Source organism: Ceratotherium simum, chromosome 10 (genome assembly GCF_057802395.1).
Source record: "Ceratotherium simum simum isolate JZ-2026a chromosome 10, ASM5780239v1, whole genome shotgun sequence".
Classification (NCBI taxonomy): Eukaryota; Metazoa; Chordata; class Mammalia; order Perissodactyla; family Rhinocerotidae; genus Ceratotherium; species Ceratotherium simum.
In genome coordinates, this window is record NC_141909.1 from 83,345,263 (window position 1) to 83,368,874 (window position 23,612).

General features: G+C 45.2%; 1 protein-coding gene across 2 annotated transcripts in view; it reads right to left on the reverse strand.

Moving 5' to 3' along the window:
* The window catches only part of ATP12A (ATPase H+/K+ transporting non-gastric alpha2 subunit), a 30,266-nt gene that overhangs the window by 5,953 nt on the left and 701 nt on the right, over nt 1-23,612 (reverse strand). For both annotated transcript variants that reach the window (XM_014791196.2, XM_087436366.1), the window contains exons 2-16: nt 23,316-23,480; nt 20,086-20,145; nt 17,148-17,351; nt 16,279-16,392; nt 15,182-15,316; nt 14,934-15,051; nt 14,399-14,667; nt 13,016-13,214; nt 12,740-12,849; nt 10,396-10,530; nt 7,206-7,398; nt 5,070-5,245; nt 4,225-4,361; nt 1,285-1,435; nt 64-232 (exon numbers count right to left, since the gene is read on the reverse strand). In XM_014791196.2, the coding sequence (XP_014646682.1) occupies nt 64-232; nt 1,285-1,435; nt 4,225-4,361; nt 5,070-5,245; nt 7,206-7,398; nt 10,396-10,530; nt 12,740-12,849; nt 13,016-13,214; nt 14,399-14,667; nt 14,934-15,051; nt 15,182-15,316; nt 16,279-16,392; nt 17,148-17,351; nt 20,086-20,145; nt 23,316-23,480 (2,335 nt within the window). The remainder of the gene's footprint in view (nt 1-63; nt 233-1,284; nt 1,436-4,224; nt 4,362-5,069; nt 5,246-7,205; nt 7,399-10,395; nt 10,531-12,739; nt 12,850-13,015; nt 13,215-14,398; nt 14,668-14,933; nt 15,052-15,181; nt 15,317-16,278; nt 16,393-17,147; nt 17,352-20,085; nt 20,146-23,315; nt 23,481-23,612) is intronic.

Consider the following 23,612-nt stretch of genomic DNA (forward strand, 5'->3'; position numbering starts at 1 on the left):
GACTTGCTTTTGGTTTCCCAAGGGACCCCAGCCCTTGGTAAGACCACTTGAGACCTCACTCACCCTCCTCCACCCCGGTGACTATAGATGCGAAGTTGTCATCCAGCAAGACCATGTCAGCTGCATTTTTGGCTGCGTCAGAACCTGCTATCCCCATGGCAATCCCGATGTCTGCCTTCTTCAGAGCTGGAGAGTCATTAACGCCATCCCCTGTCACAGCGACAACTGCATCCTAAGGGACACAGGGAGAAAACGGGAGTGAGCAGGTCACAAGTTGGCAAGAACAACACAGTCCACCTTTCATCCTGAGGCTGCGAGGATGACTGGAGCCGAAATGAATGGCCCGTTTTGGGGTGTGGGAGATCAAAATTGACCACCCTGAAATATGTCTCACCTTGATTATTTTCTCTGACTGACATGTGACCTCCTCCAAACTGCCTAAAGGAATTTAACTCTGGGTATAGACAGACTGGCAGGGTCATTGCTAAGCCCATTCTTATCAAAGTCCTGTTTACCAAACATTTACATTTGAAAAGGTATCTCCCTCTCTGTACTGGGAAGAGGCCGGGGATGGACGTATCTCTGGAAACTCTTATCAGGATGGAAGAAAAGGACTTAAATCTACATACTCTTGATTACTGTAATTTCTGTCTCCCTCCTGTCCCCCACCTCCAACATCCTTCTTTGTCTTTAGCTGAAGATAGTATTTAAGACAAGAATCTCTGCCGTTGTGTTGAGAAACTCAGTTTCCCAGGTTTCTCCCCTGAATACATTTTATTAAACTTGGTATTATTTTCTCCTGCTAACCTGTCTTTTAATTATTTGGCCAGCCATAAGAACCTTAAGGGAAAGGGTGGAGGGGCATTCTCCCTCTTCCCCGACAGGGGAAAAGACAAAAACGAGAAATCCCAGAAGCAAGAACAATGAGCTGCAAACAAGATGTGTTGGAATAATCAAACCAATGTATGTGGGGGTGAAAGTGCACATTTTATATCTTATGTCTTTACACTTTTTTTCTACAGCTTACGTTTTTAAATCTTTCTATACTGTCAGAAAGTCTTTCCGGGAGCATGGTGCTGTGTGCGGGAGGGTTTCAAAGGAGGGCAGAAGGGTCAGCCTCCCGAGAGGGTAGAAATGTGGAGTGATGAGGACAGGCAAAGAATTGTCTCTTGAGAGGTTTACAAGGCACCATAGCCGTGATCTGGGATCCAGATCTCAGCCCTGCGTTTCCCTATGGGACAGTGACAGACCTGGAAGTTTTGCCCAGTGCTGCTGTCCACCCACCTGCCTTTGACAGCCCTCCACGATGATCAGCTTCTGCTGGGGGGATGTCCGGGCAAAGACGATCTCTGGGTAGCTGGTTAAGAGCTCGTCCAGCTGTTCCGGGCTCATGTCCTTCAGCGCCATGCCAGTCACCACTGCAGCTTTAGCGTCCCTAGAAGGGCCAGAAGGAACCGGGTGAGGCCAAAGGTCGGAGCTTAGGTGGAAACACCATTCTGGGCAGGAAGTGGGCTGATGCCTCTTTGGCTTTACCTGCAACCCAACATCCCTGACACCTAATACTCTAGTGGCATGACAGGGTTACAGGTACCGGTGACACCTGGGTCTCCATTTCAAGACAGTAAACTGAGGCTACAAGTAAGGCCATTTCCTGATATCAAACAACAATAGGAATAAGCCAAATAGCCTTTTCCTTACAGGAATGGGTGAGAAGTGGTACTTCCTAGGGCAATGTTTTACTAAACAAGTAAAAGGAGGGTAAAAAAAAAAAACTGCCTGTTTATGTTTTGGATCCTAGCGATTTAGCTTATGCCAAAACACATGGGTAACAATTCTTTGTTGTTTATTTCAGATTTATAGGGTGTCTCCCATACAATGAGCTATGTAAGGAGAAAAATTTATTGAGGTCTTCTTTGAGGAAAACTATTGTCGGCTGACTATAAGAGTAAGGTTCTAGAAACTACTGATTATGCAGATCTGACTGTGTTACCCCCTGCCAAAACTCTTCAGAGGCTTTCCACTGTCTGAAGGCAGCCCCTCCCCAAGTGCCGCACTGGTCTGGAAGGCCAGTGCAGCCCGGGTCACGAGCCTCATCACTCCTTTGGCTCTTTCCTCCTGCGGACCGGACTCTTCAGGTCTCCACCCTCCACCTCCATCCCACTGCCCTAAGGCCTGCATGGGTCCTGCTGCCTTTGCCAGGAAAGGGCACCTCTCACCTCACCTGCCCTTGGCCAACACTCCACATTTCAGCCTTCAAATCTCAGCTTAAACACTCTTAAGTACAAAACACTGCATGCCTTTTTCTATACATTTTTAAAGTCTTGAGCTTTTTTAGGTCTGTTTTTTCCTATTGGTGCTCAATATTAGAATTCCAGCACTGGACTCAAACTACAGGTTTTCTTAAGTCCTGGTAAAAAAATATAAAAGACAAAGAGATGGTCTTTCCTTTCCCTCCACAGCTGCAAAAATACAGTTATTATATGGTTGTCAAGCTAGAGCTGATCAAGTGGAAACTGAAAACATGCACAGAAGTATCCACCCCACTCTCCTGCTCAGTGTGGTCACTTGTATGAAAATGCAGAATCCTATTATTTTTAAAAACAAAACAAATAAAAGCACCAAACCTGTTTTCGTAGATGAGTGTTGTTCACACACACAAGTGCTGGAATACTCTCAGACTACAGATACTGCTGTTGTGCCCAGAGGCTGTAACTCTGTTTGGGTTGTCTTAACTGGTAATTTGTCGCCTTGAAATAATTTATTACCTGACAGCTCTGTACTCCTAAAAGGCATAAATACTTAGGGAAACTGGAAGAGGTTCATTGGTCTTTCATTTTTTTCTCCACATGTGTAATAAGGCCAATGACATTTATTTTCAAACTGAGACTTTGAAGTCTGATCATTAAAATTATCCACAGTCCAGGTAACTCTTCCTCCCACTGCCAGCTCCTTCATCCCCAGAGTGTCTCCTTTGTTGTACTTATCACATCACAATTAGTTTTTATTTTTCTGTCCCTCTGGCTAGATGGAAAGTTCCCCAAGGGTGGGGAGAGTGTCTGGTCTGTTTGCTACTACAAATGGTTTGAACGATTTTTCAACTTTACGATGCTATGAAAGCAACATGCCTTCAGTAGAAACCATACTTCGAAGTTTGAATTTTGTTCTTTTCCTGGGATAGCACTATGCGGTAGAATACTCTCTCATGATGAGGGGCAGCAGCAGCGAGATGCAGCTCCCAGCCGGCCACGTGATCACAAGGGTGAACAATCCACATACTTACAACCATTCTGCATCCAGAAAACCATTCTGCACCCAGAAAACCACTGTTTTTCACTTTCAGTACAGTATTCAATAAATTATGATATTCAACACTTTATTATAAAATAGGCTTTGTGTTAGATGATTTTGCCCAATTGTAGGCTAATGTAAGTGTTCTGAGCATGTTTAGGTAGGCTAGGCTAAGCTCTCATGTTTGGTTAGGTAATGTATTAAATGCATTCTCAACTTATCATATCTTCAACTTATGATGGGTCATCGGGACATAACCCCCTCGTAAGTCGAGGAAGATCTGTCTAGTTCCAGCGTCTAGCACAGTGCCTGGTGTATAGATGGTACTTGACAATTAATTGTTGAAAAAATTAACGCACCAATGAATGGGTAAATGAATGGACTAAAGGATGGACATCATTAAAAGAATTAGGAGACGCAGGAAAAACCAAGTCTTTCCTTAGGAAGCTTCCCTTTTCTTTACTACCAAATAAAACAGAAAAGAAGCATATGTTTACATAGCTACACGTTATGAGGCAACTGAATAAATATTTAAAATGCACTAGGGGAGTGCACAGAACCCAAAGGTTCTTAATATTCCTGATTATACAACTGGATCAATAGCAAATAATTTCATATAAACTCTTTATTTTAATTTTTCTTTCTAAATTGGGCACTTAAGTTTTCAGATCTACTTCACTGGATTTTGCAATTTCATACAAGGAATACAATACCAATTTTAATACAGTGGTATCAATACAGTGCCTGGCCTGTATTAGGTGCTTGATAAAATTGAGTGGATGAATGGATATCTGAATTAGAGAGGAAACCAGCCTAGTATTACCCTGAGAGAGTGTTTGGAAACAAGGGGACTTGCTCCCAACAGCATAGCTCTTTAGAGCCGACAGGCCCCATGGACAAGAACTCGAGTTTCTGCCACATTGGCTCTGTGCTCACCCTTTGTTCACTTGCTCCACAGGAACGCTGAGGCGCTGCGCGACGTCCTCCACCGTCTCACTGTTGGCTGAAATGATACCTACACTCTTGGCAATAGCTTTGGCTGTGATTGGATGATCACCTGTAACCATGATAACCTAGAACACAAACAACAAAAAAGGCAGGTGAACAATGAGGAACTCACCTGGCTGGATTAGGGACAGTTCAGTATTGCTCACGCCACCATGACCTGCAGAACATGGCTAGGGACTACTGTGGTTTGCCCTTACGGGCAGTTCTTGATCTTTACATCAAAGATAGAACTGTCTTTGCAGGACACACTGATCCATTGGCTCTATCCTTGCTCCTAAGCTTCTTACATTTCCTCCTCTGACACTAGAGGAAGCGTTTTCCCTTTGACGTTACTTTATTTGTGAAAGGGCTGGTAGATGTCTACTTGGGACAGCCTCATGGTGCTTCTTGATATTAACATGGCAACGGAATTAATATTTTGGTTTCAATATCATGAAGGCAAATGATTACAAAGGCTGGACCTCAAGATTAAGTATAAAAACCTTTTATTGTCTACTGTAGTCTAGGGCAAGACATGGCCACTTCATGGCACACAGAGATAGCTTTCTTCTCACTGCTGTTGCTATTGTGATTTATTCCACATAGACACAGTCATTTTGCTTTTATTGGACACGTACTGAAATCTTAGTATAGAAAAAGCAGAGATTAAAGAAAAGGGAATTACGATACTTACTTAAGGAGACCTAAATACTGACTATCTCCTATGACAAACGTTATTAGACAGGGATACAACATAAATAGAGGACATCTCAAGTCAGGAAAGGAACTCGCACCTTGATGCCTGCACTCCGGCACTTGGTGACTGCGTCGGGCACCGTGGACCGTGGGGGATCGATCATGGACAAGAGCCCCACGAAACAGAGGCCGGAAGTGGGAAAGTTCATGGTGTCTACATCAAAGGAATAGGTTTCTGGAAACTTGTCTGCTGGCAAGTAGAGATGACAGAAACCTGGAATGGGCATGAATTTGGGAGTCAATGAAACTAGGATAAGAAACGACAAAAGAAAAGGAGGAACGTTTTCATACACCCTCAGTACTTTACTATTTTACCAATACTTCAGAGCATACCAGAATTGTCTAATTCTTTCAATTCTATAATGCGTTTTGTTATTAGGAAAGACATATTTCATCCAAAAATAATTTACTGTGTGCCCATTAGGTGCTCTGTTACACCCTAGGGATATAAAGACCAAGAGTGGACAGCCTTTACTTCTGAAGATGTCCCAGTTTAGTGTGGGGACAGAGACATAAAGAGATAAAGCATGATACAGCACAGTGAGTGTTACAGGGCAGAGCGACGCTGCAGCAACCTGGGGAATCAGGGAAGACTTCACTGAGGAGGTCACATGGGAGCTGACTCTTGAGACACATCATACACTCTCCAGGGAAAGAAGGGAGGAATTAGGGGTGGAAAGGCCATCTTAGGCAGAGAAAAAACTGCACGAACTGAGGCAAGAATCTGGAGTGTCAGGGGAATGGTATAAAGCTTAGTTTTTAATCAAGATAAAAGTGTGAGAGGCCATTAGGAATGGAGTAGAACCACTGGTCACTCAGAAGGCATCTGCCTCTCACAGGTTGAGGTAGAAGGGATTTCTGCATCTGGTGGGACTTCCCAGATTGTGTGACTTTCTCATCAGCTTTTACATCAAATTGTTTCTCAGCATGACCTACCATTTTACACATTTCAGTAAAGCACAGACTTTAGGAATCAAACATGAGGTTCCTCGAGTGACTCTACGCAGATGGGCAGCAGTCCTGCATTGAAAAGATTACCTGGTGCTGTGAGCATTTTAAGGCATGCTTAAAGCAACATCTCCTTTGTATATTTTATTTGGTTTACAAACTCAAATATTCTTTAGAAACACACATTCCACAGATTGTGTCTCTTCTGGCAAGAAACTTTCATGAGGTTTAATGACACTTATCATCAGCCATGAACATTTGTTACCTTGAATTCATTATTCTGTGGTTCAGAGGCACCATTTTGTCAACCCATGATGCTCACAACAGAACACATCCTGGGATACCACTGAAATTACCACAATTAAAGCTCCTGCCACTGTGGTTGTATTTCTGTAGTTGTTTCCACCTCTAACATCGATGTCTCTGTTACTGGCAGTGTATTTTCCCTAATAGCTAAGTGGGAAACTTCAAAAATTTTTTAAACTTACTTTTCTCCACTAATTAGTTGCTAAGTCTTACTAATTCCACCTCCTTGAAGTCTCTCGTATCTGACCCCTCCTCAAGTTCCCATTGCCTTGGATCAAATTCCCGCCCACTTTCAACTGAGTGAGGGCAGCCACCTCCTACTGAGACCCATGCTTCTCCTCTCCCTGCTGCTGCCAAGAATGATCCTTCAAAAAACACGGTAACTCGGATCAGTTCACTCACTGCAAAGCCTTCAGTGACTCTCCACTGACAGCAGAACGAAGCCCCAGCCACTCACCCACAGAAGGCACTCCATGTCACGACCTCCAGTCTATCTTTCCAGCCCCATTTCCCAGGACGGTGTCACCTCATCTGCCCTGCAGCACTCAACACATACTGGGCTCACCAGCAGTGTGTGCCCACACCCCATCCACTCCCACCTCTGTGCTCTGGCCTGTGTTGTTCCTTCTCCCATGAATGCTTTCCCTCACCTCCCTTCAAATATTTTCAAGGCTCAGTTTAAAATGTAACTCCTTCCACAAAATCTTCCCAGATTTTCCTTATCTGGAACCGACCCAGATGCCATCATGTAGTCTTCTCTTATATGTCTACCATGCTGTTAATCATATTCTTTCTATGATTCATGTGGATGCCACAGCTATTCTGCTAGATCATAAGCCCGTCTCAGCTTGTGCCCTGACCTGGCGTAGAGCCTCACACCCAACAGGTGACCGACAGTGGTTCTGCCACACAGAGCTCACCCAACACACGCTCCCCCAGGCCTCCCAGCTCCATGTACGCTGTGTGGAAGGCCTCGGCCATGCTCTCGTCCAGAGGCTGCTCCTGGCCATTGACCATGATGGTGCTGCACTTCTCTAAGACTCTCTCAGGGGCCCCTTTCATTACCATGAGGAAGCGCTTGTCATTGGGGTCATCTGTCTCGTGGATGGAGAGCTGGAGGGAAGGAATTGAGTGAGTTAAGTACTGCATGCTTTTGAATAATGATACCATCTTTACTACTAAGGGCCTGAACTGTACAAATCTTTTAATTAGCAACATGACTAGAAGATTAAAAACATCCCTTTCTCCTGTTGGGCTACTTATCCTTGAAATGGAAGAGAAGAGTGTTCTCTATAGGCATGTCCCATCCTTTTTATGTTGTGGCCAAGTAACATGCAGAGATCTAGACTCGGTCCCAGCCCAGCGGGGCACCCTGAGTTTGAATCCAAACTAAGTAGAGCTCGTCTTTCAAGCGGAAACTGGCTGCTTTAGCAAGGCCAGATGTGGTTGTCATCCTGTGAAATCTTCTGCCTTGAACCAGATCTCCTGGGGTGGCCGTGGGGCTGGAGCACTGTGAGCCACCTCCCTCACCTCTGGCCTCTGCCTCCCTGTCATGAGCAGCAGCCTTTCAGACCCTAGCTATTCTGAGCTCAGACAGGCATGAGGGCGTGAGGAGTTCCTGTGCCACTTCATGTCCTTAATGATCCAGATCCTTATTGCCTAGATGTGAACGCAAATGGCAGGGTTGTGAGGACATGGGCACACTCATGGACAGGCTTTCAGGAGAAAAGTTAAGTAACAGGTATGATAATTTTAACATCAATACCCTTTGACCTAATAATTCTACTTCTGGATTCATCCTAATAAGATAATCGAGAAAAACGAGAAAAAATTTATAGACAATAATAAAACGGCTGAATCTTATGTAGCTCTTATTATATACCAGGTACTCTTCTAAGCCTTTGAAAGGAATTTCAGAAAGCAGAGTGTTTGGGAGAGAATGAGTAACAAAGAAAAATTCTACAACTTGGGGTCTATCTGTTGATTCTAAATCAGTAGTTCTTAGACTTTTGGGTTTCAGAGATGAGTACAAAAAAAAGTAGAAGGCACACATAGGTTTTTTTTTTTTTTTTTAATGGCCAAGAAAACACATTAAAAAACTAACTAATAAACCAAAACCAAACCAAAAACCTCCCATCTATTATCACTACCATTTTCTCAAAGATAGAGCACCTTAACATTTAAAAAGTAGAAATAATAAACACTTCTAGAGTGTGTACTGTTCTAAGTACTTCACACATTGACTAATTCTCAAAACTACCCTCAGGCTGTGGGCACTATTACTATCGCCTTTTACAAGAGAGGACACCGATGGTGAATGACTTGTGTGCAAGGCCACACATTAATAGGTAGCTGAGCTGGGATTTAAATTCAGGCTAGCAGGCTCCAGAGTCCCTGTCCTAATCATATAGGATATAAAGGATAATCTTTTAAATTAAATACATTCATCTTTATATAGAAATTATTGTCCTAATTTTCCAATTTGCCATAAACTAGTGAAAATATTTTCATGGACCAATCTCAGTTTGGGGAATTGCTATTCTAAGATCAATAAGACATAGACTTGCCACTTTGTTTCCTTCAGTTGAAAGATACCTGAAACCTTCCAAGGTTGTGACACCTAAAGCTCCTTGTGGAGGGCTAAGTGTTAATATAAAATGGCACTATCAGCATCCAAAGAGGTTCTGTGATCCCTTTTGCAGGAACCCACACAGGACCCTCTCTCCTTTCTAGTCCCAACTCAAGGTAGCCCACTTTCTCCCTTAGCATTTTGTACATGAGGCCTCACAGAGCCTGCTTTTCTCATTTCTCACATGACCAGGAGGCAATGGAGCCCCAGGAGGATTCTCAGTCCTGTTGCTGATTGCAAAGATCATCCGACCTAGTCCTTAAGAGCATGCACGTTATGAGAATTGAGTAATTAAATACACGTGGAAATAACCACATGATAACTATTATTACTATTGTTATTTTAGGATTGTTACGCATTCTATTTTTACTTATGTTTTGAACAAGAGATCTGATTTCCTGGCCTTCAGATTTTACATCATTCATTTTTGTTAGTTGTCTATTTGGCTAACTGCGATTCTTTATCGGCTCATTATCCACAAAGATGTTTGCAACACAAATAGTTCTTTTCTAATCCTAAACTCCATCCCAACAAAATGTGTGAGTAATCACCAGAAACTTTTACACAAACTGGTTATCCTATATATAGACTTTACTGTCATGCAACCATCAAGTCACGATGCCTCCTCTCAGCTGTGGAGTCGTGGGAAATCCCAACTGCAGCAGTACCTTGGGCGGTAAACCGTCACCTGTCCTAACATGAGGACTATGGAGACAGTTGATTGCTGGCCACCCCTGGAATGAGGGGAGACAACTAGGCAAGGATGGCCATTTTCCTCCTGAGCAACGGGGAGAAAGGAGATCCCTATCGACTGCACATGGGCAGAAGTGGAAACAACATGGCTCGTCATCTGAGAGGCTATGCACTGGTCTTCACGAAGGGCAAGACTTACTCACGTGGCCTGAACTAAACCGTTCTGCCTCATGGACTCAGGAGTCAAACAGACCTGTGAAAATCGGTTGTGCCACTTAGAGGCCTGTGGGACTCTGGTCACATCAACACTTTCTCAGGGCCTGTTTCCTCACCTATAAATCGGGATTAATTAGTCAGAGGTTTACTGTCAGGATTCAATGAGATAATGTATGTAAAGTGCCTGACACAGACTAAGGATGCAGTAAGTGTTAACTCTCCCCACCTTTCACTTATCCTTTGGGATGTGGCTGTTGCCCCTCAGTTGTGCAAAAGTTACCCAGTGGGGTGGGCGTGGTATGCGTGTGTGTACATAGTATACATAGATCATTCTTAAGAGCAGCCAGGTCCGGACAAGATCTTCACCTTCTTTTTTTTTCTACCTATTCAGACAAACTAAGGAGACCAGCAAGGGAAACCTGTTCTGGGTTTACCAGATGCCCAGGCCCTGCATCCCTGAGAACTATTTTTGAAGTCAAGCATCTTTCAAAACACTTATTAACCAAAGGATACTTACACGTTGAAATGCCCTTCTAGTGATAACAGAGATTCAGGTGTGAGGAAAGACTCACCTGAAATTTGTTGGTCGAGTTAAAAGGGATTTCAGCTACTTTGCGGTTTCTTTTTCTAACTTCCATCACGTCACCCAAAATGACCTCTGAGAATTTCAGAAGAGCAGTTTCTGAGGCATCTCCAACCACAGCTTTCTGAGAATCAAAAGAGATAAGGAAATATTTGCAGCACATAATCTGGTCCTTTTGTGATTATTTTCAATCAACGAATATGTAACCTGACTAAGCTTATCATCTAATTAGACAGATGCAACAATTACATGGTAATTAGTGATAATTCAAGACCATGGCAAAGTGTTAAACTGAATGGTGCCACCTACTGGCATTAGGGAAGTTCAGAAACGTAAGAGCTCTAGGAGAGCTGGGTGGTTTCCTGGAATAAGCAGCTATGAACTAGATCCCGAAAGACGGGTGGGTTACCCACAGACAGAGGAGCAGACACCAAAATGCCACGAACGAAGGCACAACGTAGATGCCGGAAGTGCAGGTGGAGGTGAGAGATGGTGAGGTACAGAGGGCCCAGAAAGGCAGGCTGAGCCTCGAGAAGCAGAAAATAGAGAAACACAGAAAGTTTTTGAGCAAAGTTAGGTAAAGTAGTTCACCTAATGAAGTATGAAGGAAAACTATTGGCATGCAAGAAAGACGATGGGAGGGATAAGCTGGAATCATGGAGGCCAAATGAGAGGTTGGTATAATTATTCAGATGGAAGGTATCAGTGATAATAGAAATGTAAAATTATAGATATTTTGAAGCAAGAATGATATGACTCAGTGAATCACTAGATATCAGGAAAGAAGAAAGTTAAAGATGACTTCCAAAGTTTTGGCCTAGATGACAAGTGAAATGGTTATGTCATAGAAAAAAAGAAAACGTGAGACAAAATATTGATTTGGAGCCAGGGTGGGTACAGGTGGAAGGTGACAAGTATAATTTGTTGAGAGTCTAACATGACAAAACTTCCAAGTGGAAACATATAGCTTGCTGGAGATCTATGGAGTTTGGGTGAGAAATTATAACCGGAGATAAGGATGTGAAAGATACCAACAGAGAGGTGATTGGCCAAAAAAAGAATGTGACCAGTTGTCTGAGAATTTGATGAGCTGTTTGATGAGAAAGAAAAGCAAACAGGGGCCAGCCCAGTGGTGCAAGCGGTTAAGTGTGCGTGCTCCGCTTCGGTGGCCTGGGGTTCGCCGGTTCGGATCCTGGGCATGCACCAATGCACCACCTGGCAAGCTATGCTGTGGCAGCGTCCCATATAAAGTGGAGGAAGATGGGCACGGATGTTAGCACAGGGCCAGTCTTCCTCAGCAAAAAAAAAAAGAAAAAAGAAAAAAGAAAAAGAGGAGGACTGGCAGGTGTTAGCACAGGGCTGATCTTCCTCACAAAAAAAAAAAAACAAGAAAAGCAAACAAAAAATGTAAGAAAGAGAAAGAGTCGATGAAGGAAATTAGATGGCAAATAGAAAAGTCAGGAGAACATAGATTCAGTGACTCACTGAGGGAAAAAAAGATGAGAAGAAGGTGGAGGGGAGGAGAAGAGAAAGGAGGGGAAGAGAGGGAGAAGCGGGGAAGAGAGGGTAGGGGAGGGCAGGGGGGTGGGGAGGAGTGGGGAGGAGCAGGGAAGAGAAGTTTAGAGCCCCTCAGCGCTCCACCTGCTGCCAAGAGGACTGTGTTCTAAGATTAGTCCTTCTATTTCCATCCATTTATATATATATATATTTTTTGTGAGGAAGATCAGCCCTGAGCTAACAACCATGCTAATCCCCTTTTTTTTTTTTTGCTGAGGAAGACCGGCTCTGAGCTAACATCTATTGCCAATACTCCTCCCTTTTTTTCCCCAAAGCCCTAGTAGATAGTTGTATGTCATAGTTGCACATCCTTCTAGTTGCTGTATGTGGGACGCAGCCTCAGCATGGCCGGAGAAGCGGTGTGTTGTTGCGTGCCCAGGATCCGAACCTGGGCCGCCAGTAGCGGAGCGCGTGCACTTAACCGCTAAGCCACGGGACCGGCCCACCATCCGATTATATTTTAAACTTCAGTGAATGGCATTTATGTAATAAAGAAACTTTGATTATATCTACTTAGCTAGTAAAGAAGTTAGGACAGTAACTTAAAGGCACATTTTCTGAAAGGAGACAATTTTCAAAAGACGTAATCAATATTCCAAGAACTTTCAGACATCTCTGTGATGTCTCAGAGCTAGTTACAGTGAAGAAAATTTCCTGCAGGTCTTGTGAGCCAGACTTGCTCTTACTAGTACAAACTTCACTCAGTGGCAGAGATTAAATCAAGCACCGAATCAGAAGAAAGTTACGTCATACCAGCTGTGACGCATAAGCATTACCTTCATGATGGGGACACTCTCCTGTCCGGGTCTGAATTCGGCTCGGTTACACAACGTTATTATCTTTGATAGGGAGGCCCAGGTTCCAGAGCTTTGATCAAAGACTTGGTCTGGAAAACAGAAAGAACAGGGAAGGCTGGCGGGCTGGGCCTGCTATCCACAAACCATACCACGCAAACAATTCTCTGCGACTGCAGACCACTGCGGCCACATACAGCTCAGTGCCCTGCTTGAGTCCACAGCTTTGGGCCAGACTGAGGGCTCCGGAAGACTCACTGGAATGGTCTTCACTTGTGTCAGCCACAAAGATCTGATTATCGAACCACAGATGGGCCACGGTCATCCTGTTCTGGGTCAGAGTCCCCGTCTTGTCGGAGCAAATGATGGAGGTGGAGCCGAGGGTCTCCACGGCCTCCAGGTTCTTTACCAGGCAGTTCTTCTTGGCCATCCGCTTTGCTGTCAGTGACAGAGTCACCTAGACAGAAGAGAGAGACAGAAGCTTTGAGAAAAATCATCATTGTGAACTCAGGTTCAATAACACAGAAACAGCCGGAGCTGGACTAGTTTCAGGACAGAGGTACAGGTACAGATGCAGCACAGCTGACCCAGCGGCTAATAAACCACTATAAAGCCTTCACTCCTTCAAAAAAATGATCCTGAAGGACCCACAGGTGGCAAAGCCAGGCAAGGGTGCGATGGCTGACACTCATGAGTCACGATAAAGGGAGCTGTGGCTGCCCAGCTCCTGTCACTTAACAGGCATGAACGTGTAAGAAGGATTTTGACAATTATATGCCCAAAAGCATGTCCCAAAGGGCTCACTTGTTGCTTTGGGAAATCTAGAAGCATCTGTGTTGCATTTTAAAGATTCTTAGCTCTCTCTTTTAAACCCCCAGATCTCAAAGGGTTCTGTTGGCTCTAATTTCTTCAAATTACTATCTGCTGGAGTCAGAACAGACCCAGAGTTCAAAAACTTCTCTCTGTCTTTGCTCAGGACAACACCAGGCCAATGATCACATAGGCCACATTTACGTACAACTGGAAATAGGAGTGCCCTCTTCCCCCACCCCACAGGGCCTCCACAGCAGAGATTAGGGAGAGAGGTAGGGGTTGGTTAAGGATGAAGTAGATGGGCCCTTACAAAGGGAGACCCAAAGCTGAATTTGGGGGTACAGGCAGGAAAAGGCTGAATTGCTTTGCAGAAAAAAATGGGAGGAATTTGTGTGTCTGAGAGAGGGAAGAGAAGTGAGGTAAACAATCTGCCTGCCTCAATTCCTCAGTTGTAGAAATGGCCAAGGAAATTTTTTTTTTCTAAGAAATGTGGAAATGTGAGGAAGGGATCAGACTTCTGGGAAAAATCTGTAAGCAGTGGTTCAAGTCTGTTTTAGCTAGATCTTAAGGGGCAAAGCAACATATGTGATTTGCAGATAGATCTCCTGAAAATGAAAATATAAAGTTTCCAAGGACAGTACATTCAAATATTAACAATATCACAATTCCCTCTGTCCTGCTAAGAAACAGTATACTTAGAATGTCCCACGGTTGTCCCCGACGTGGAGGGAGTGTCGCTCTGAAGATGGAGGAGACTTGCAGTTTGCAAAGTAGAATGGCATGTATTAACAGCGTCAGGGTACAGGCCACCTAGCAGCATGGACTCACAGTGACAGTGGCCAGGAGACCCTCAGGCACATTGGCCACAATGATGCCAATGAGGAAGATGATGGAGTTCAGGACAGAATACTTCATGGACACCGCGATGATGAAGAAAAGGATGCCAATGGAGACGGCCACTCCTCCCACAATATGAACAAAGTGCTCGATCTCAATGGCAATGGGCGTCTTCTCATGTCCAACTCCAGAAGCCAGGGAGGCGATCTGACCAATGATGGTGTGGTCACCTGTGTTGATGACCAAGCCAGTTGCTGTGCCTACAGGTGAAGCAGACATTTTATTCCAGGGGTCCTCAGCCAGGAGAGGACCACAGCCTGCCTACAGGCCTCTCTTTGGTGGCTTACATGATCATTTAGCACATGATGTCACAAAGGCCCAACATAGTTCTCTAGCCTCTTCAATTCCATGTTTTCTCTTGGAAAAGCTTTGTAGCAAGAGATGATAAAGATACAAAAACATAAAGCCCGAGGAGGGAGAAGTTACATGGGTGGGACAGGTGGCCCTGAGAGCCAGCCCGACTTACCTTCCAGACAGGTGGTAGAATAGAAGCCAATATTCTTTGTTTCCAAGGGACTGTCGTGGGTAAACTCACAAGAGCGAGACTGGGGCTCAGATTCCCCAGTGAGAGATGAGTTATCGACCTAGAAGAAATTTCAAAAAAGTTCAAGATTAGGTACTTTGTTCCCTGCCCCAGTTACACTGAGACCTGGAAAGACAACAGAATGCCAGCTAGTTACAAGCATAAACCTCAGGGTGCCCTGTGACACTTACCTTACACCCCTGAGCAGACAGCAACCTGATGTCCGCAGGAATCTTGTCTCCTCCTTTAATCTCCACTATGTCCCCCACCACCAGCTGCTCTGCAGGGACTGTCTTCTTCTCTGAATCTCGAATGACAAGAGCTTGCTGCAAAAGAAAAACATGACAGATGCCTCAGATCTTGCAATGATGCAGACTCTCCTCTGTCTATACCTCAGCAAACCTCAGGTACAGAGGCATTGGAATTCGCAGCTGTCAGAACAGCAAAAAATGAAACAAAAGACTTTTACTTGGGGCCTGAAGACCGTAAGAAGTATTTCTTCTTGAGGAGCTCATAGAGATATTCTTGGAAGCAGAAAATCTGCTGTAGACAGATACAGCAAAGCAACAGCCCTTGGCCTGGCAGAGAGGCAGATAATGAAGGATGAGTGATCCTGGCTGGGACGCCTAGGAAGGGTTTAATCATCTTGCTCAGGTCAGGAAAACCTGAACGGAGTAGGGGGTGGATCTCCCACTTCTTAGCACAAAAGACCCACCCAGAATCCCCTCCAGCTGGCAGCTGTGGGCCAGGGACAGCGTGGTTTTCCCGCTGTGCTGTGGTGCCCGGTGTCCCCAGAGGACACCTAACAGGTTCCTCAGGGAAGAGGGGAGCCGTGGGCCTCCCATGCTGAGAGTATTGTGGGGCAACATGCTCAGAACAGGAGCAAAAATGGCCCCAGGTACAGAATTCTAGGCTGATCTCCTCGGCTACCAGTGAACACTCCTGAACTTCTGTAGTTACTGTCAGAGCCACTTGAATTACTTTTGTCCAAACAGTTCACCAGTGCTTACGAGCAGTAACAGAAAGTGTTGTGCAATGACTGCTTCTGTCCTACTTCACCCCTGACTAAGCATTTCCCTCTATCTTACCTCAATGATCGTCTCAAAACCCTCTGAGGAAGCGGGGGTTCAGAGAGATTAGGTCACTTGCCCAAGACTTCTCAGATTGCAAGGGATGGGGCCAGGGCTTGAGCATGAACCCTCTGCCCCTAACGCCCCACTCTCCTCTTCATCTGATGCTTCCTCACCTGAAGTCATGCAGAGACCAGAGAGGGATGGCTGTCACTCACCTGTGGGATCATCTTACTAAAACTGGCCATGATGTTGGTGCTTTTCGCCTCTTGGTAGTAAGCAAAGATGCCCGTGAAAATAACGACCAGGGCAAGCACAACGCCCAGGTACACCTGGGTGAGGAGGAGAGGCATCAATCAGAAATCAAGCATCAGGAGTAAGCCAGCTCCTAGGCTAGAGCTCACCACGGGAAGGTGAGGAAGAGGGCAGTTGTGTCCTGGTGTAACTGACAGGCCACAAAATTTACCCACTCTAAGTATATAATGAAATGATTTTCAATAAATTTACACCATGTGCGGCAGTCACCACAATCCAATTTTAGAACATTTCCATCATCCTAATAAGACCCCTCGTGCCCACTGTCAGTCATTTCCCACCCTGCCCCCAGCCCTGCAACCACTGATCTCCTCTGTCTGCAGGATGTACCTGCTGGGGACATCTCTCCATGGGATCAGACAGCACGTGACCCTCTGCATCTGGCCTTTCTCTTAGTGTCACGTTGGCTGACTCAGCCCTGTGGTTCTGGTACTCAGTTCTCAGCAGGCACACATGCTCTCCAGGTTAGAGGGAGAGAGCTTTGAGGAGAGAGTCCAAAAACTCTCCACATGGATACAGACTTTTTTTTTCCCCCCACTTAGAACTTACAGTTTCTCTCTCTCTTTTTAAAATTCATGCTTATACTGCCTCTGAGACATCAGAGTCAGACGCAACTTTGGGAAAATTACTGATTTTCCCAAACCCGTGCAGTGATGGATCAGTCGTCAACTCTTGATGCCAGCCCAGCGCCTTGCTCATAAAAACCTTATTTACGGTTCTGTTGTCCCGTTACTAATTTAGCAAAACCATGCAGGAGACCCCCATGCCTTACGTTGTCTAGGGATGAGGACTTATCGCTGAAGTACTGAATCGCATATGCGACCCAGCACAGGATGGCTCCTATCCACAGAAGGATAGAGAACCCCCCCACCATCTGCTTGAGGAACTTGATAATCTCCGGTGTTTCCTGGGGAGGGGTGAGGGCGTTGGGCCCGTTCCGGGCCAGGAGCTCAGCAGCCTGGGTGCTGGAGAGACCCTGAGAAAGCCAAGCAAACCAAACAGGAGTGAGACCTCTCTCCTCCCCCAGGGTGGACATCATGCTTGCACAGTTGTGGGTACAAGTGACCATGCCGGAGGTGACGAGGCCTCATCCCCCACCCCCACCTGCTGAGACAGAATACTTAATGCTTACTATAAACCAGGCAGTGTTCTCCATATATTTATTCATTTATTCTTCAGGATAACCCTCTGATGAAGGCACTACTATTCTGCTCATTTTATAGATGTGGGATCTGAGGCATGCAGAGGTTCAGTCACCCGGCCGGTAACTGGTGGCACAGCATTCAACCAGGCACCCCGGCTCCTGAGCCACTGTACTATGCTCTGCAAAGGCATATTAGTGTCTTAGAGATAAGAAAGAGAGTAACTTGGCTAAGGAGAATTTGAAATCCAGAAGCTAGTCACCAGGGTTAAGGGCAATGCAGTAACTATCCAGAAAATAATCTCTATTCTGGAGCTTCTATATAGCTCTCGGACTAATTTCTCATCCTTAACTGGGGTGCTTTTTTATACATTCACCTGAGATTCTAAGTTTTTGTTCATGTTAACAGTTATAAACCCTACCAACCTCTGAGGCCCACATGAGCAGTCACTTGTCAGAAGCTTCCCAGGTAAGCATGCCATCCACAGTGCACAGAGCCCCCTCCACATACCTGTCCTATCATTCATAGGGTTTTTTCCCCCCACAAACTTGTCTTTTATGGAGAAAGTCTTTGACACATCTTTTCTAATTATATTGTAAACTACTTAAAGGTAAGGACTCTATCCTTGTTCATTTTTGTGTCCTTTATAAGGTCTACTGCTTTTTCTGTAGTAGAGGCTCAAGTATTTGTTGAATAACTGGATTTAGAGTCACCAACTTGATATCATCATTCCCCATCTGCAATTCCTTTTCCAGAACCCCAGACTCACCTTTCTCAATGACTGTTGAACATTTACATTTCCACCAGGATGTTCCACAGACATTTCAAATAGTATAATTCAAAATACAATTCATGTTTTCTCTTCCCTACTGCCCTCTCTAATCTCTCACCCCCTTGCCCCGCCATGGTCCAGTCCACCACAGAACCAAACCTCCTCCTCTTCCTGCTTCTCTGCCTTGGAAAATGGGATTAGGGATTTGTTCAAAACCCCGGCAAGGCAAAGTAAAATCAGTTATTTCTCTGAAACATCTCCTGAATCTGCCCCCTTCCTTCCCATCTCACTGCTACTAGCCTGTTTCAGATCCTCATTTCACAGTCCTGGATTATTGTCCCATTCTTCTAGACCCTTCCATCTCCCACTTAAAAAATAAATATATATAGATATATTTGTAGATATCTGTATCTATCTTCTACCAGAATTGCCTTTTGAAAACTAATCTTATCAAACCGCTTTCCTGTTTAGAAATTGTACCCCTTATACAACTAATGTAGTCCTTATCCCTGAATTTAATATGAAAGCGCTTGACAGTTTCACCTGCATCACCTCTCACCAGCCTCGTTTTCTGCCTGGCCTCTCCCCTTCCCACGCACGCTGGCTCCCAGGAACCCCGATGGCTCTCTCCAGATAATAGTCTGTCCTTTCTGGCCCCCTGGGTACTCTGCCAACTTAATCTGAATCATCCTCCCATGCCCCAATTCAACCACTGCACCATCCAGGAAGCCTCCTCTGGTCAGAATTTATCATTCTCTCAGCATATAAACAGTAAACCTCTCATTTGCCATCTAAGCAGAATAGAGTGAATGTTGACACTTTCCTCCACGTCTGCCTCTCGTACTGAGCAGCCTCCACCTTAAGACCGGGGATCCCCTGCTCCTTTGTGCCCCTCTTACTGCTAGTCCAACGTGTTGCACATAGTAGGTATTTTTGTTGACTTGAACAGATGTATCCAAATCTCCTGATGTCAAGACACCAAACTCTTGCAATTTGAGTTTGAATTCACAGAAGGAAGCAGCACCTCTGTGGTGGGAGAATTTGTGAGAGCCCGGGAGCACAGCAGTGTGCCCTGGAGGTATTGTCCCTTCTTAGAGGAGGTGGACAAGCCAGGTTTCTCAGACTGTTACTCTGGATCCTTGGTTTTTTTTTTTTTTTTTTTTTTGGTGAGGAAGATCGATCCTGAGCTAACATCTGTTGCGAATCCTCCTCTTGTTGCGGAGGAAGATCTTCCCCGAGCTACCATCTGTGCCATTCTTCCTGTATTTTGTACGTGGGATGCCGCCACAGCATGGCTTGATGAGCAGTGTACAGGTCTGCACCCAGGATCAAACCCACAAACCCCGGGCCTCTGAAGCCGAGTGCGTGAACTTAACCACTATGCACTGGGCTGGCCCCCTGGATCCTTGCTTCTTAACACTGTGTTTCCCCCTTCTTCAGTAAGACTATTATACTTCCTGGTCACAGGGAGTAAAAGCAACTTCTGACCATGACAATGAGGAAACACCCGAACCTTTCTGCGGATACCACAGCTTTCCTCCCCACAGTCAAGAGAATTATTTATGACCAACTGCACAGCTCAGCAGAGGAGCTTGACCAGGGCCTTGGTTCAGACACACCAGCTCCTGAGGTTAACCAGCCCTCTCTCTCACATGCCAGGGATGTGGGTCACTGGCATTCTCAAAGCTACTCATCCTAGAGGTGCCATATTCTTTTCCACACACTGAGCACACAGCCGTCTCCTCTGGACAGTCACAGGGATTCTCTTCCCTGTCACTAGTTCCCTGATGACTTACCGTAATGATGTTGGTACCGTATTTCTTTTCCAACTCCTTAGTGCTGAGTTTGTGGTCCTCCTGAAGGCCACGAAAGGAAGAACAGAGTGAATTAGATAATTCCAAAAGACTCAAACCCTAAACTTCGACCAGCCCATAACACTGGGAAAGTAGCACTGACGATGGGACAGGGGTCAGGCAGTGTGGGAGAAAAACAAAGAACCCTCTGTGTCAGGTGGTTGCTGCAGTGAGGGCAGAGTCGTGCTGCAGGAGAGACTGGTTCTTCTGATCCACTGGCTGGGGACTTGCTGGCCATCCCTGAAGAGTTCAGATTTAATTTGCCATTTACCACATAGTACCTGTCTTTTTCGTTTTTATGAACAAAGCAATGCATTTCACCTCAATCTGACTTCAACACATGCAAGTCTTAGCACATCTGTTGTCTAGGCATTAGCTGTCTGTATCCTTAACTCAGCCCTGAATTCTGGGATTAGTTGAGGGTGATGAGCAAAACCAAAACATTTCATATGTTCTGACAACTCTTTACCCACGAGCCCTCCCTGGGTAGGTAGGTAGTCTCTGGTAGAGAGAAGCATGCCTTTCCTTATTCAAGTACTTGAGACTCGGTTCACTGGTTAGAGAAGACCTGCAGATTAAACACCTGCCAAATAAATACAAGTATGGCCCACACTTACTAATTTGCCACAGATTCATTAGACTAAAGCAGAGTTTCTCAACCTTGGCATTACTGACATTTTGGGCCAATAACTCTTTGTTGTGGTGGCTTCCACCCACTAGATGCCAACTATTAGCTCCCTCTCTCTCAAGAAGTGATAACCAAAAATGTCTCCAGACATTGCTAAATGTCCCCTGGGGGACAAAATCCTCCTCTCCTCTCCCTTTGAGAACCACTGGGCTGAAAGGTGAGAAGCCCCTTCCTGTAGCAGAAAACCTAGCACTCAGGATTCTGTAAGCTCTGATTGTCTGAAACAGAGACTTATACTGATTAGTACCAGAACCATTTCTTAAGTATATGCAAAAAATGTTTCATGTTGCATTGAGAGATTAGAATTTCCAGTAAAATTTTTTTTCCCCTCTCCTCAGCCAGATTCTGCTGTGCTCATTCATTCATTGTACCGATTATCAATTGAATGTGGATTCAAGGGATTAAGACACAGTTCTGGGCACAGTATGCTCAGTGCTGGGCAGATACAAGTAACTGATGATTAGAGCCATTGTTTGCATGGCTGGATCTCAGACTTTAAGGGGCTTTTACCGTGAGGCAGAACACCTTTCCCCCTCCCTTTAGCCCTGGCTTTGGGGATGACAGCACGGAGAAGGGGATGGGGTTGAGGGGGATGTCTGGGGTACACTTTGCTGGCCAGCCCTGGAATAGCCCAGGGCAGCATCTGGCAGCTCAGGCTTGGGACATTATCAACCTGTTGTTTATTCAGAAGCCAGGGATACTTTGTTCCTCACCAGGTTCTAATCTGCTGGAGAGGTCAGGATGCAAGAGCTTCCAAGTATGCTGTCACAAACTACAGGACTCTTGTGAGAAGGCTGGGAAACAAGAAGGAAAGATGTGCCTCTCTGAGCAAGGAAGCAGGGGAACACTTTGGCTGATGCTATGGAAATTATTTTTCTCTATTACACATCTTCACAAAACGCTCAAAGAATGGAGATCTCACCATAATAAACAAGCATATAACAGAATGGATATATGTTCATGTTATAGGTAGAAATTTCAAGGAAGACTAGATTTGTCTTCCATCCTAAATGCTACAAATGCACAGGAAATAAGAATGAGGAGCTACTGTCTGATGCTGTGCCAAGTCTTTCTCCTGCTTTACCTTATTTAACACTCTCAACAACTGTAAGAGGTAGGCACCATTTTTAATTCCTATTTTTCAGAATAGGAAACTAAACCTCAATCAGACAGATTTGAATTCAGGTCGGTTCAATTCCAGGACTGTGTTCTTAAATGTCTATCAGAATACATATGGACAAACACCTAGTGGTATGCTGCTAATGTTTAACGAGCTCTCCAGGAAAAACACATAAAAAGCTCTGATTTGTGGCATTTCTCACCATAGCCAGATTTCAAGCTACTACACAATGTCAGTCAGCTTGCAAAATTCCCGAGTATTTAACAATTGTTTCTCTACCCACGGGAGCTCACAGCACTACCGACGCACAAACCTCAAACAGTCCTAGAGCTTTAAAGTGTGCAATGAACTGCAGGGACAATCTAGCAAAATCTTAGGCTCGGTGTGCAAGTTTCCCCTCTGGCCCTCCTGAGATGTCATCTATCACATTTCAGCACTGTGGTGGCTCTTCTCCAGGCAGCCAGCTTTAATACCCCAAAGTTCTTCTTTCATAGCAAAAATACCGTGCTTCATAGAGCACTTTAATCACAAAATACTCTGCCTCTTACCTCACTTTTTCCCCCTCACAGACCCATGTAAATTATTTCCCATTTTCTTTTGTTTTTTTGCTGAGAAAGATCAGCCCTGAGCTAACATCTGTGCCAATCTTCCTCTATTTTGTATATGAGATGTTGCCTCAGCAGGGCTTGATGAGCGGTGAGTAGGTCCGCACCTGGGATCCGATCCCATGAAGCCCTGGCCGTGGAAGCGGAGCATGTGAATTTAACCGCTACGCCACCTGGCCGGCCCCTATTTCCCATTTTACATAAAGAAAAAGGAGCTTCAGTGAAGCTAGGTAGTTTGTTCCCAATTACAGATCCAATCAGTGGAGAAGTGGAACTTCAGTTGAGCCTGAGGCGGGTCTGATTCCAAGCCCAACATTCTTACCGCTGGAATTATTCTTTCTCATGTGCCATACACACCAGAAATCTAGCAAAGCTGAGTGGTTTGGTTTCCTACTGGGCGGTTCCAGCTCAAATAGTTTTACCTTATCAGCAAAAAACCGGCAAGTGGATACTTCTATCTCAATGAAGCAGCTAGGAAGGAGAGGGCTGGGCCACGCCTGCGGGGACTGGAATGATTCTTCCCTGAGCTCTGCTTGGGAGTGCCTACAACCAGAACGCAGGAATCCTGCAGAGGCCCGAACCGGGGCAGATACTATCACACCATTTCTAAAATTTTAAACGAGGAAACAAATGTCACAGAGATTTTCCAATCTTTGAGACTGATTTTTCTTTTGTAAGAGGCAGGTTACAGGGGCAAGCTCTCAGGGGGAAGGGCAGTACTCACGGGGACCCATTTGGCTTAAGGACCAAATCAACTGACCAGACCAAGTTCTTTTTTCAGTGCTTCCTTCTGGTGATTCTTTCTGAGTCCCAAGCGCTTGTTCTTCAGGCCCCTGTACTTCTCCTTGCCGCCACCACCCCCCCTGTCTGTTTTCTCCACGTCTTCAGTTCCACTGAGCTCCACAGAGTAAATTTCTGGCGTTTTCTGAAAGAGAAGCAGAGGTGCAATATTAGCCCAAGGCGGGTTTCCCGAGGCGGTGCAGAGCGAGCGTGTCTCCTGGTGGGTCGGAGCCAAGCGAAGGGAGCCCCGACCCTCCTCTCATCCCCTCCACTGGAG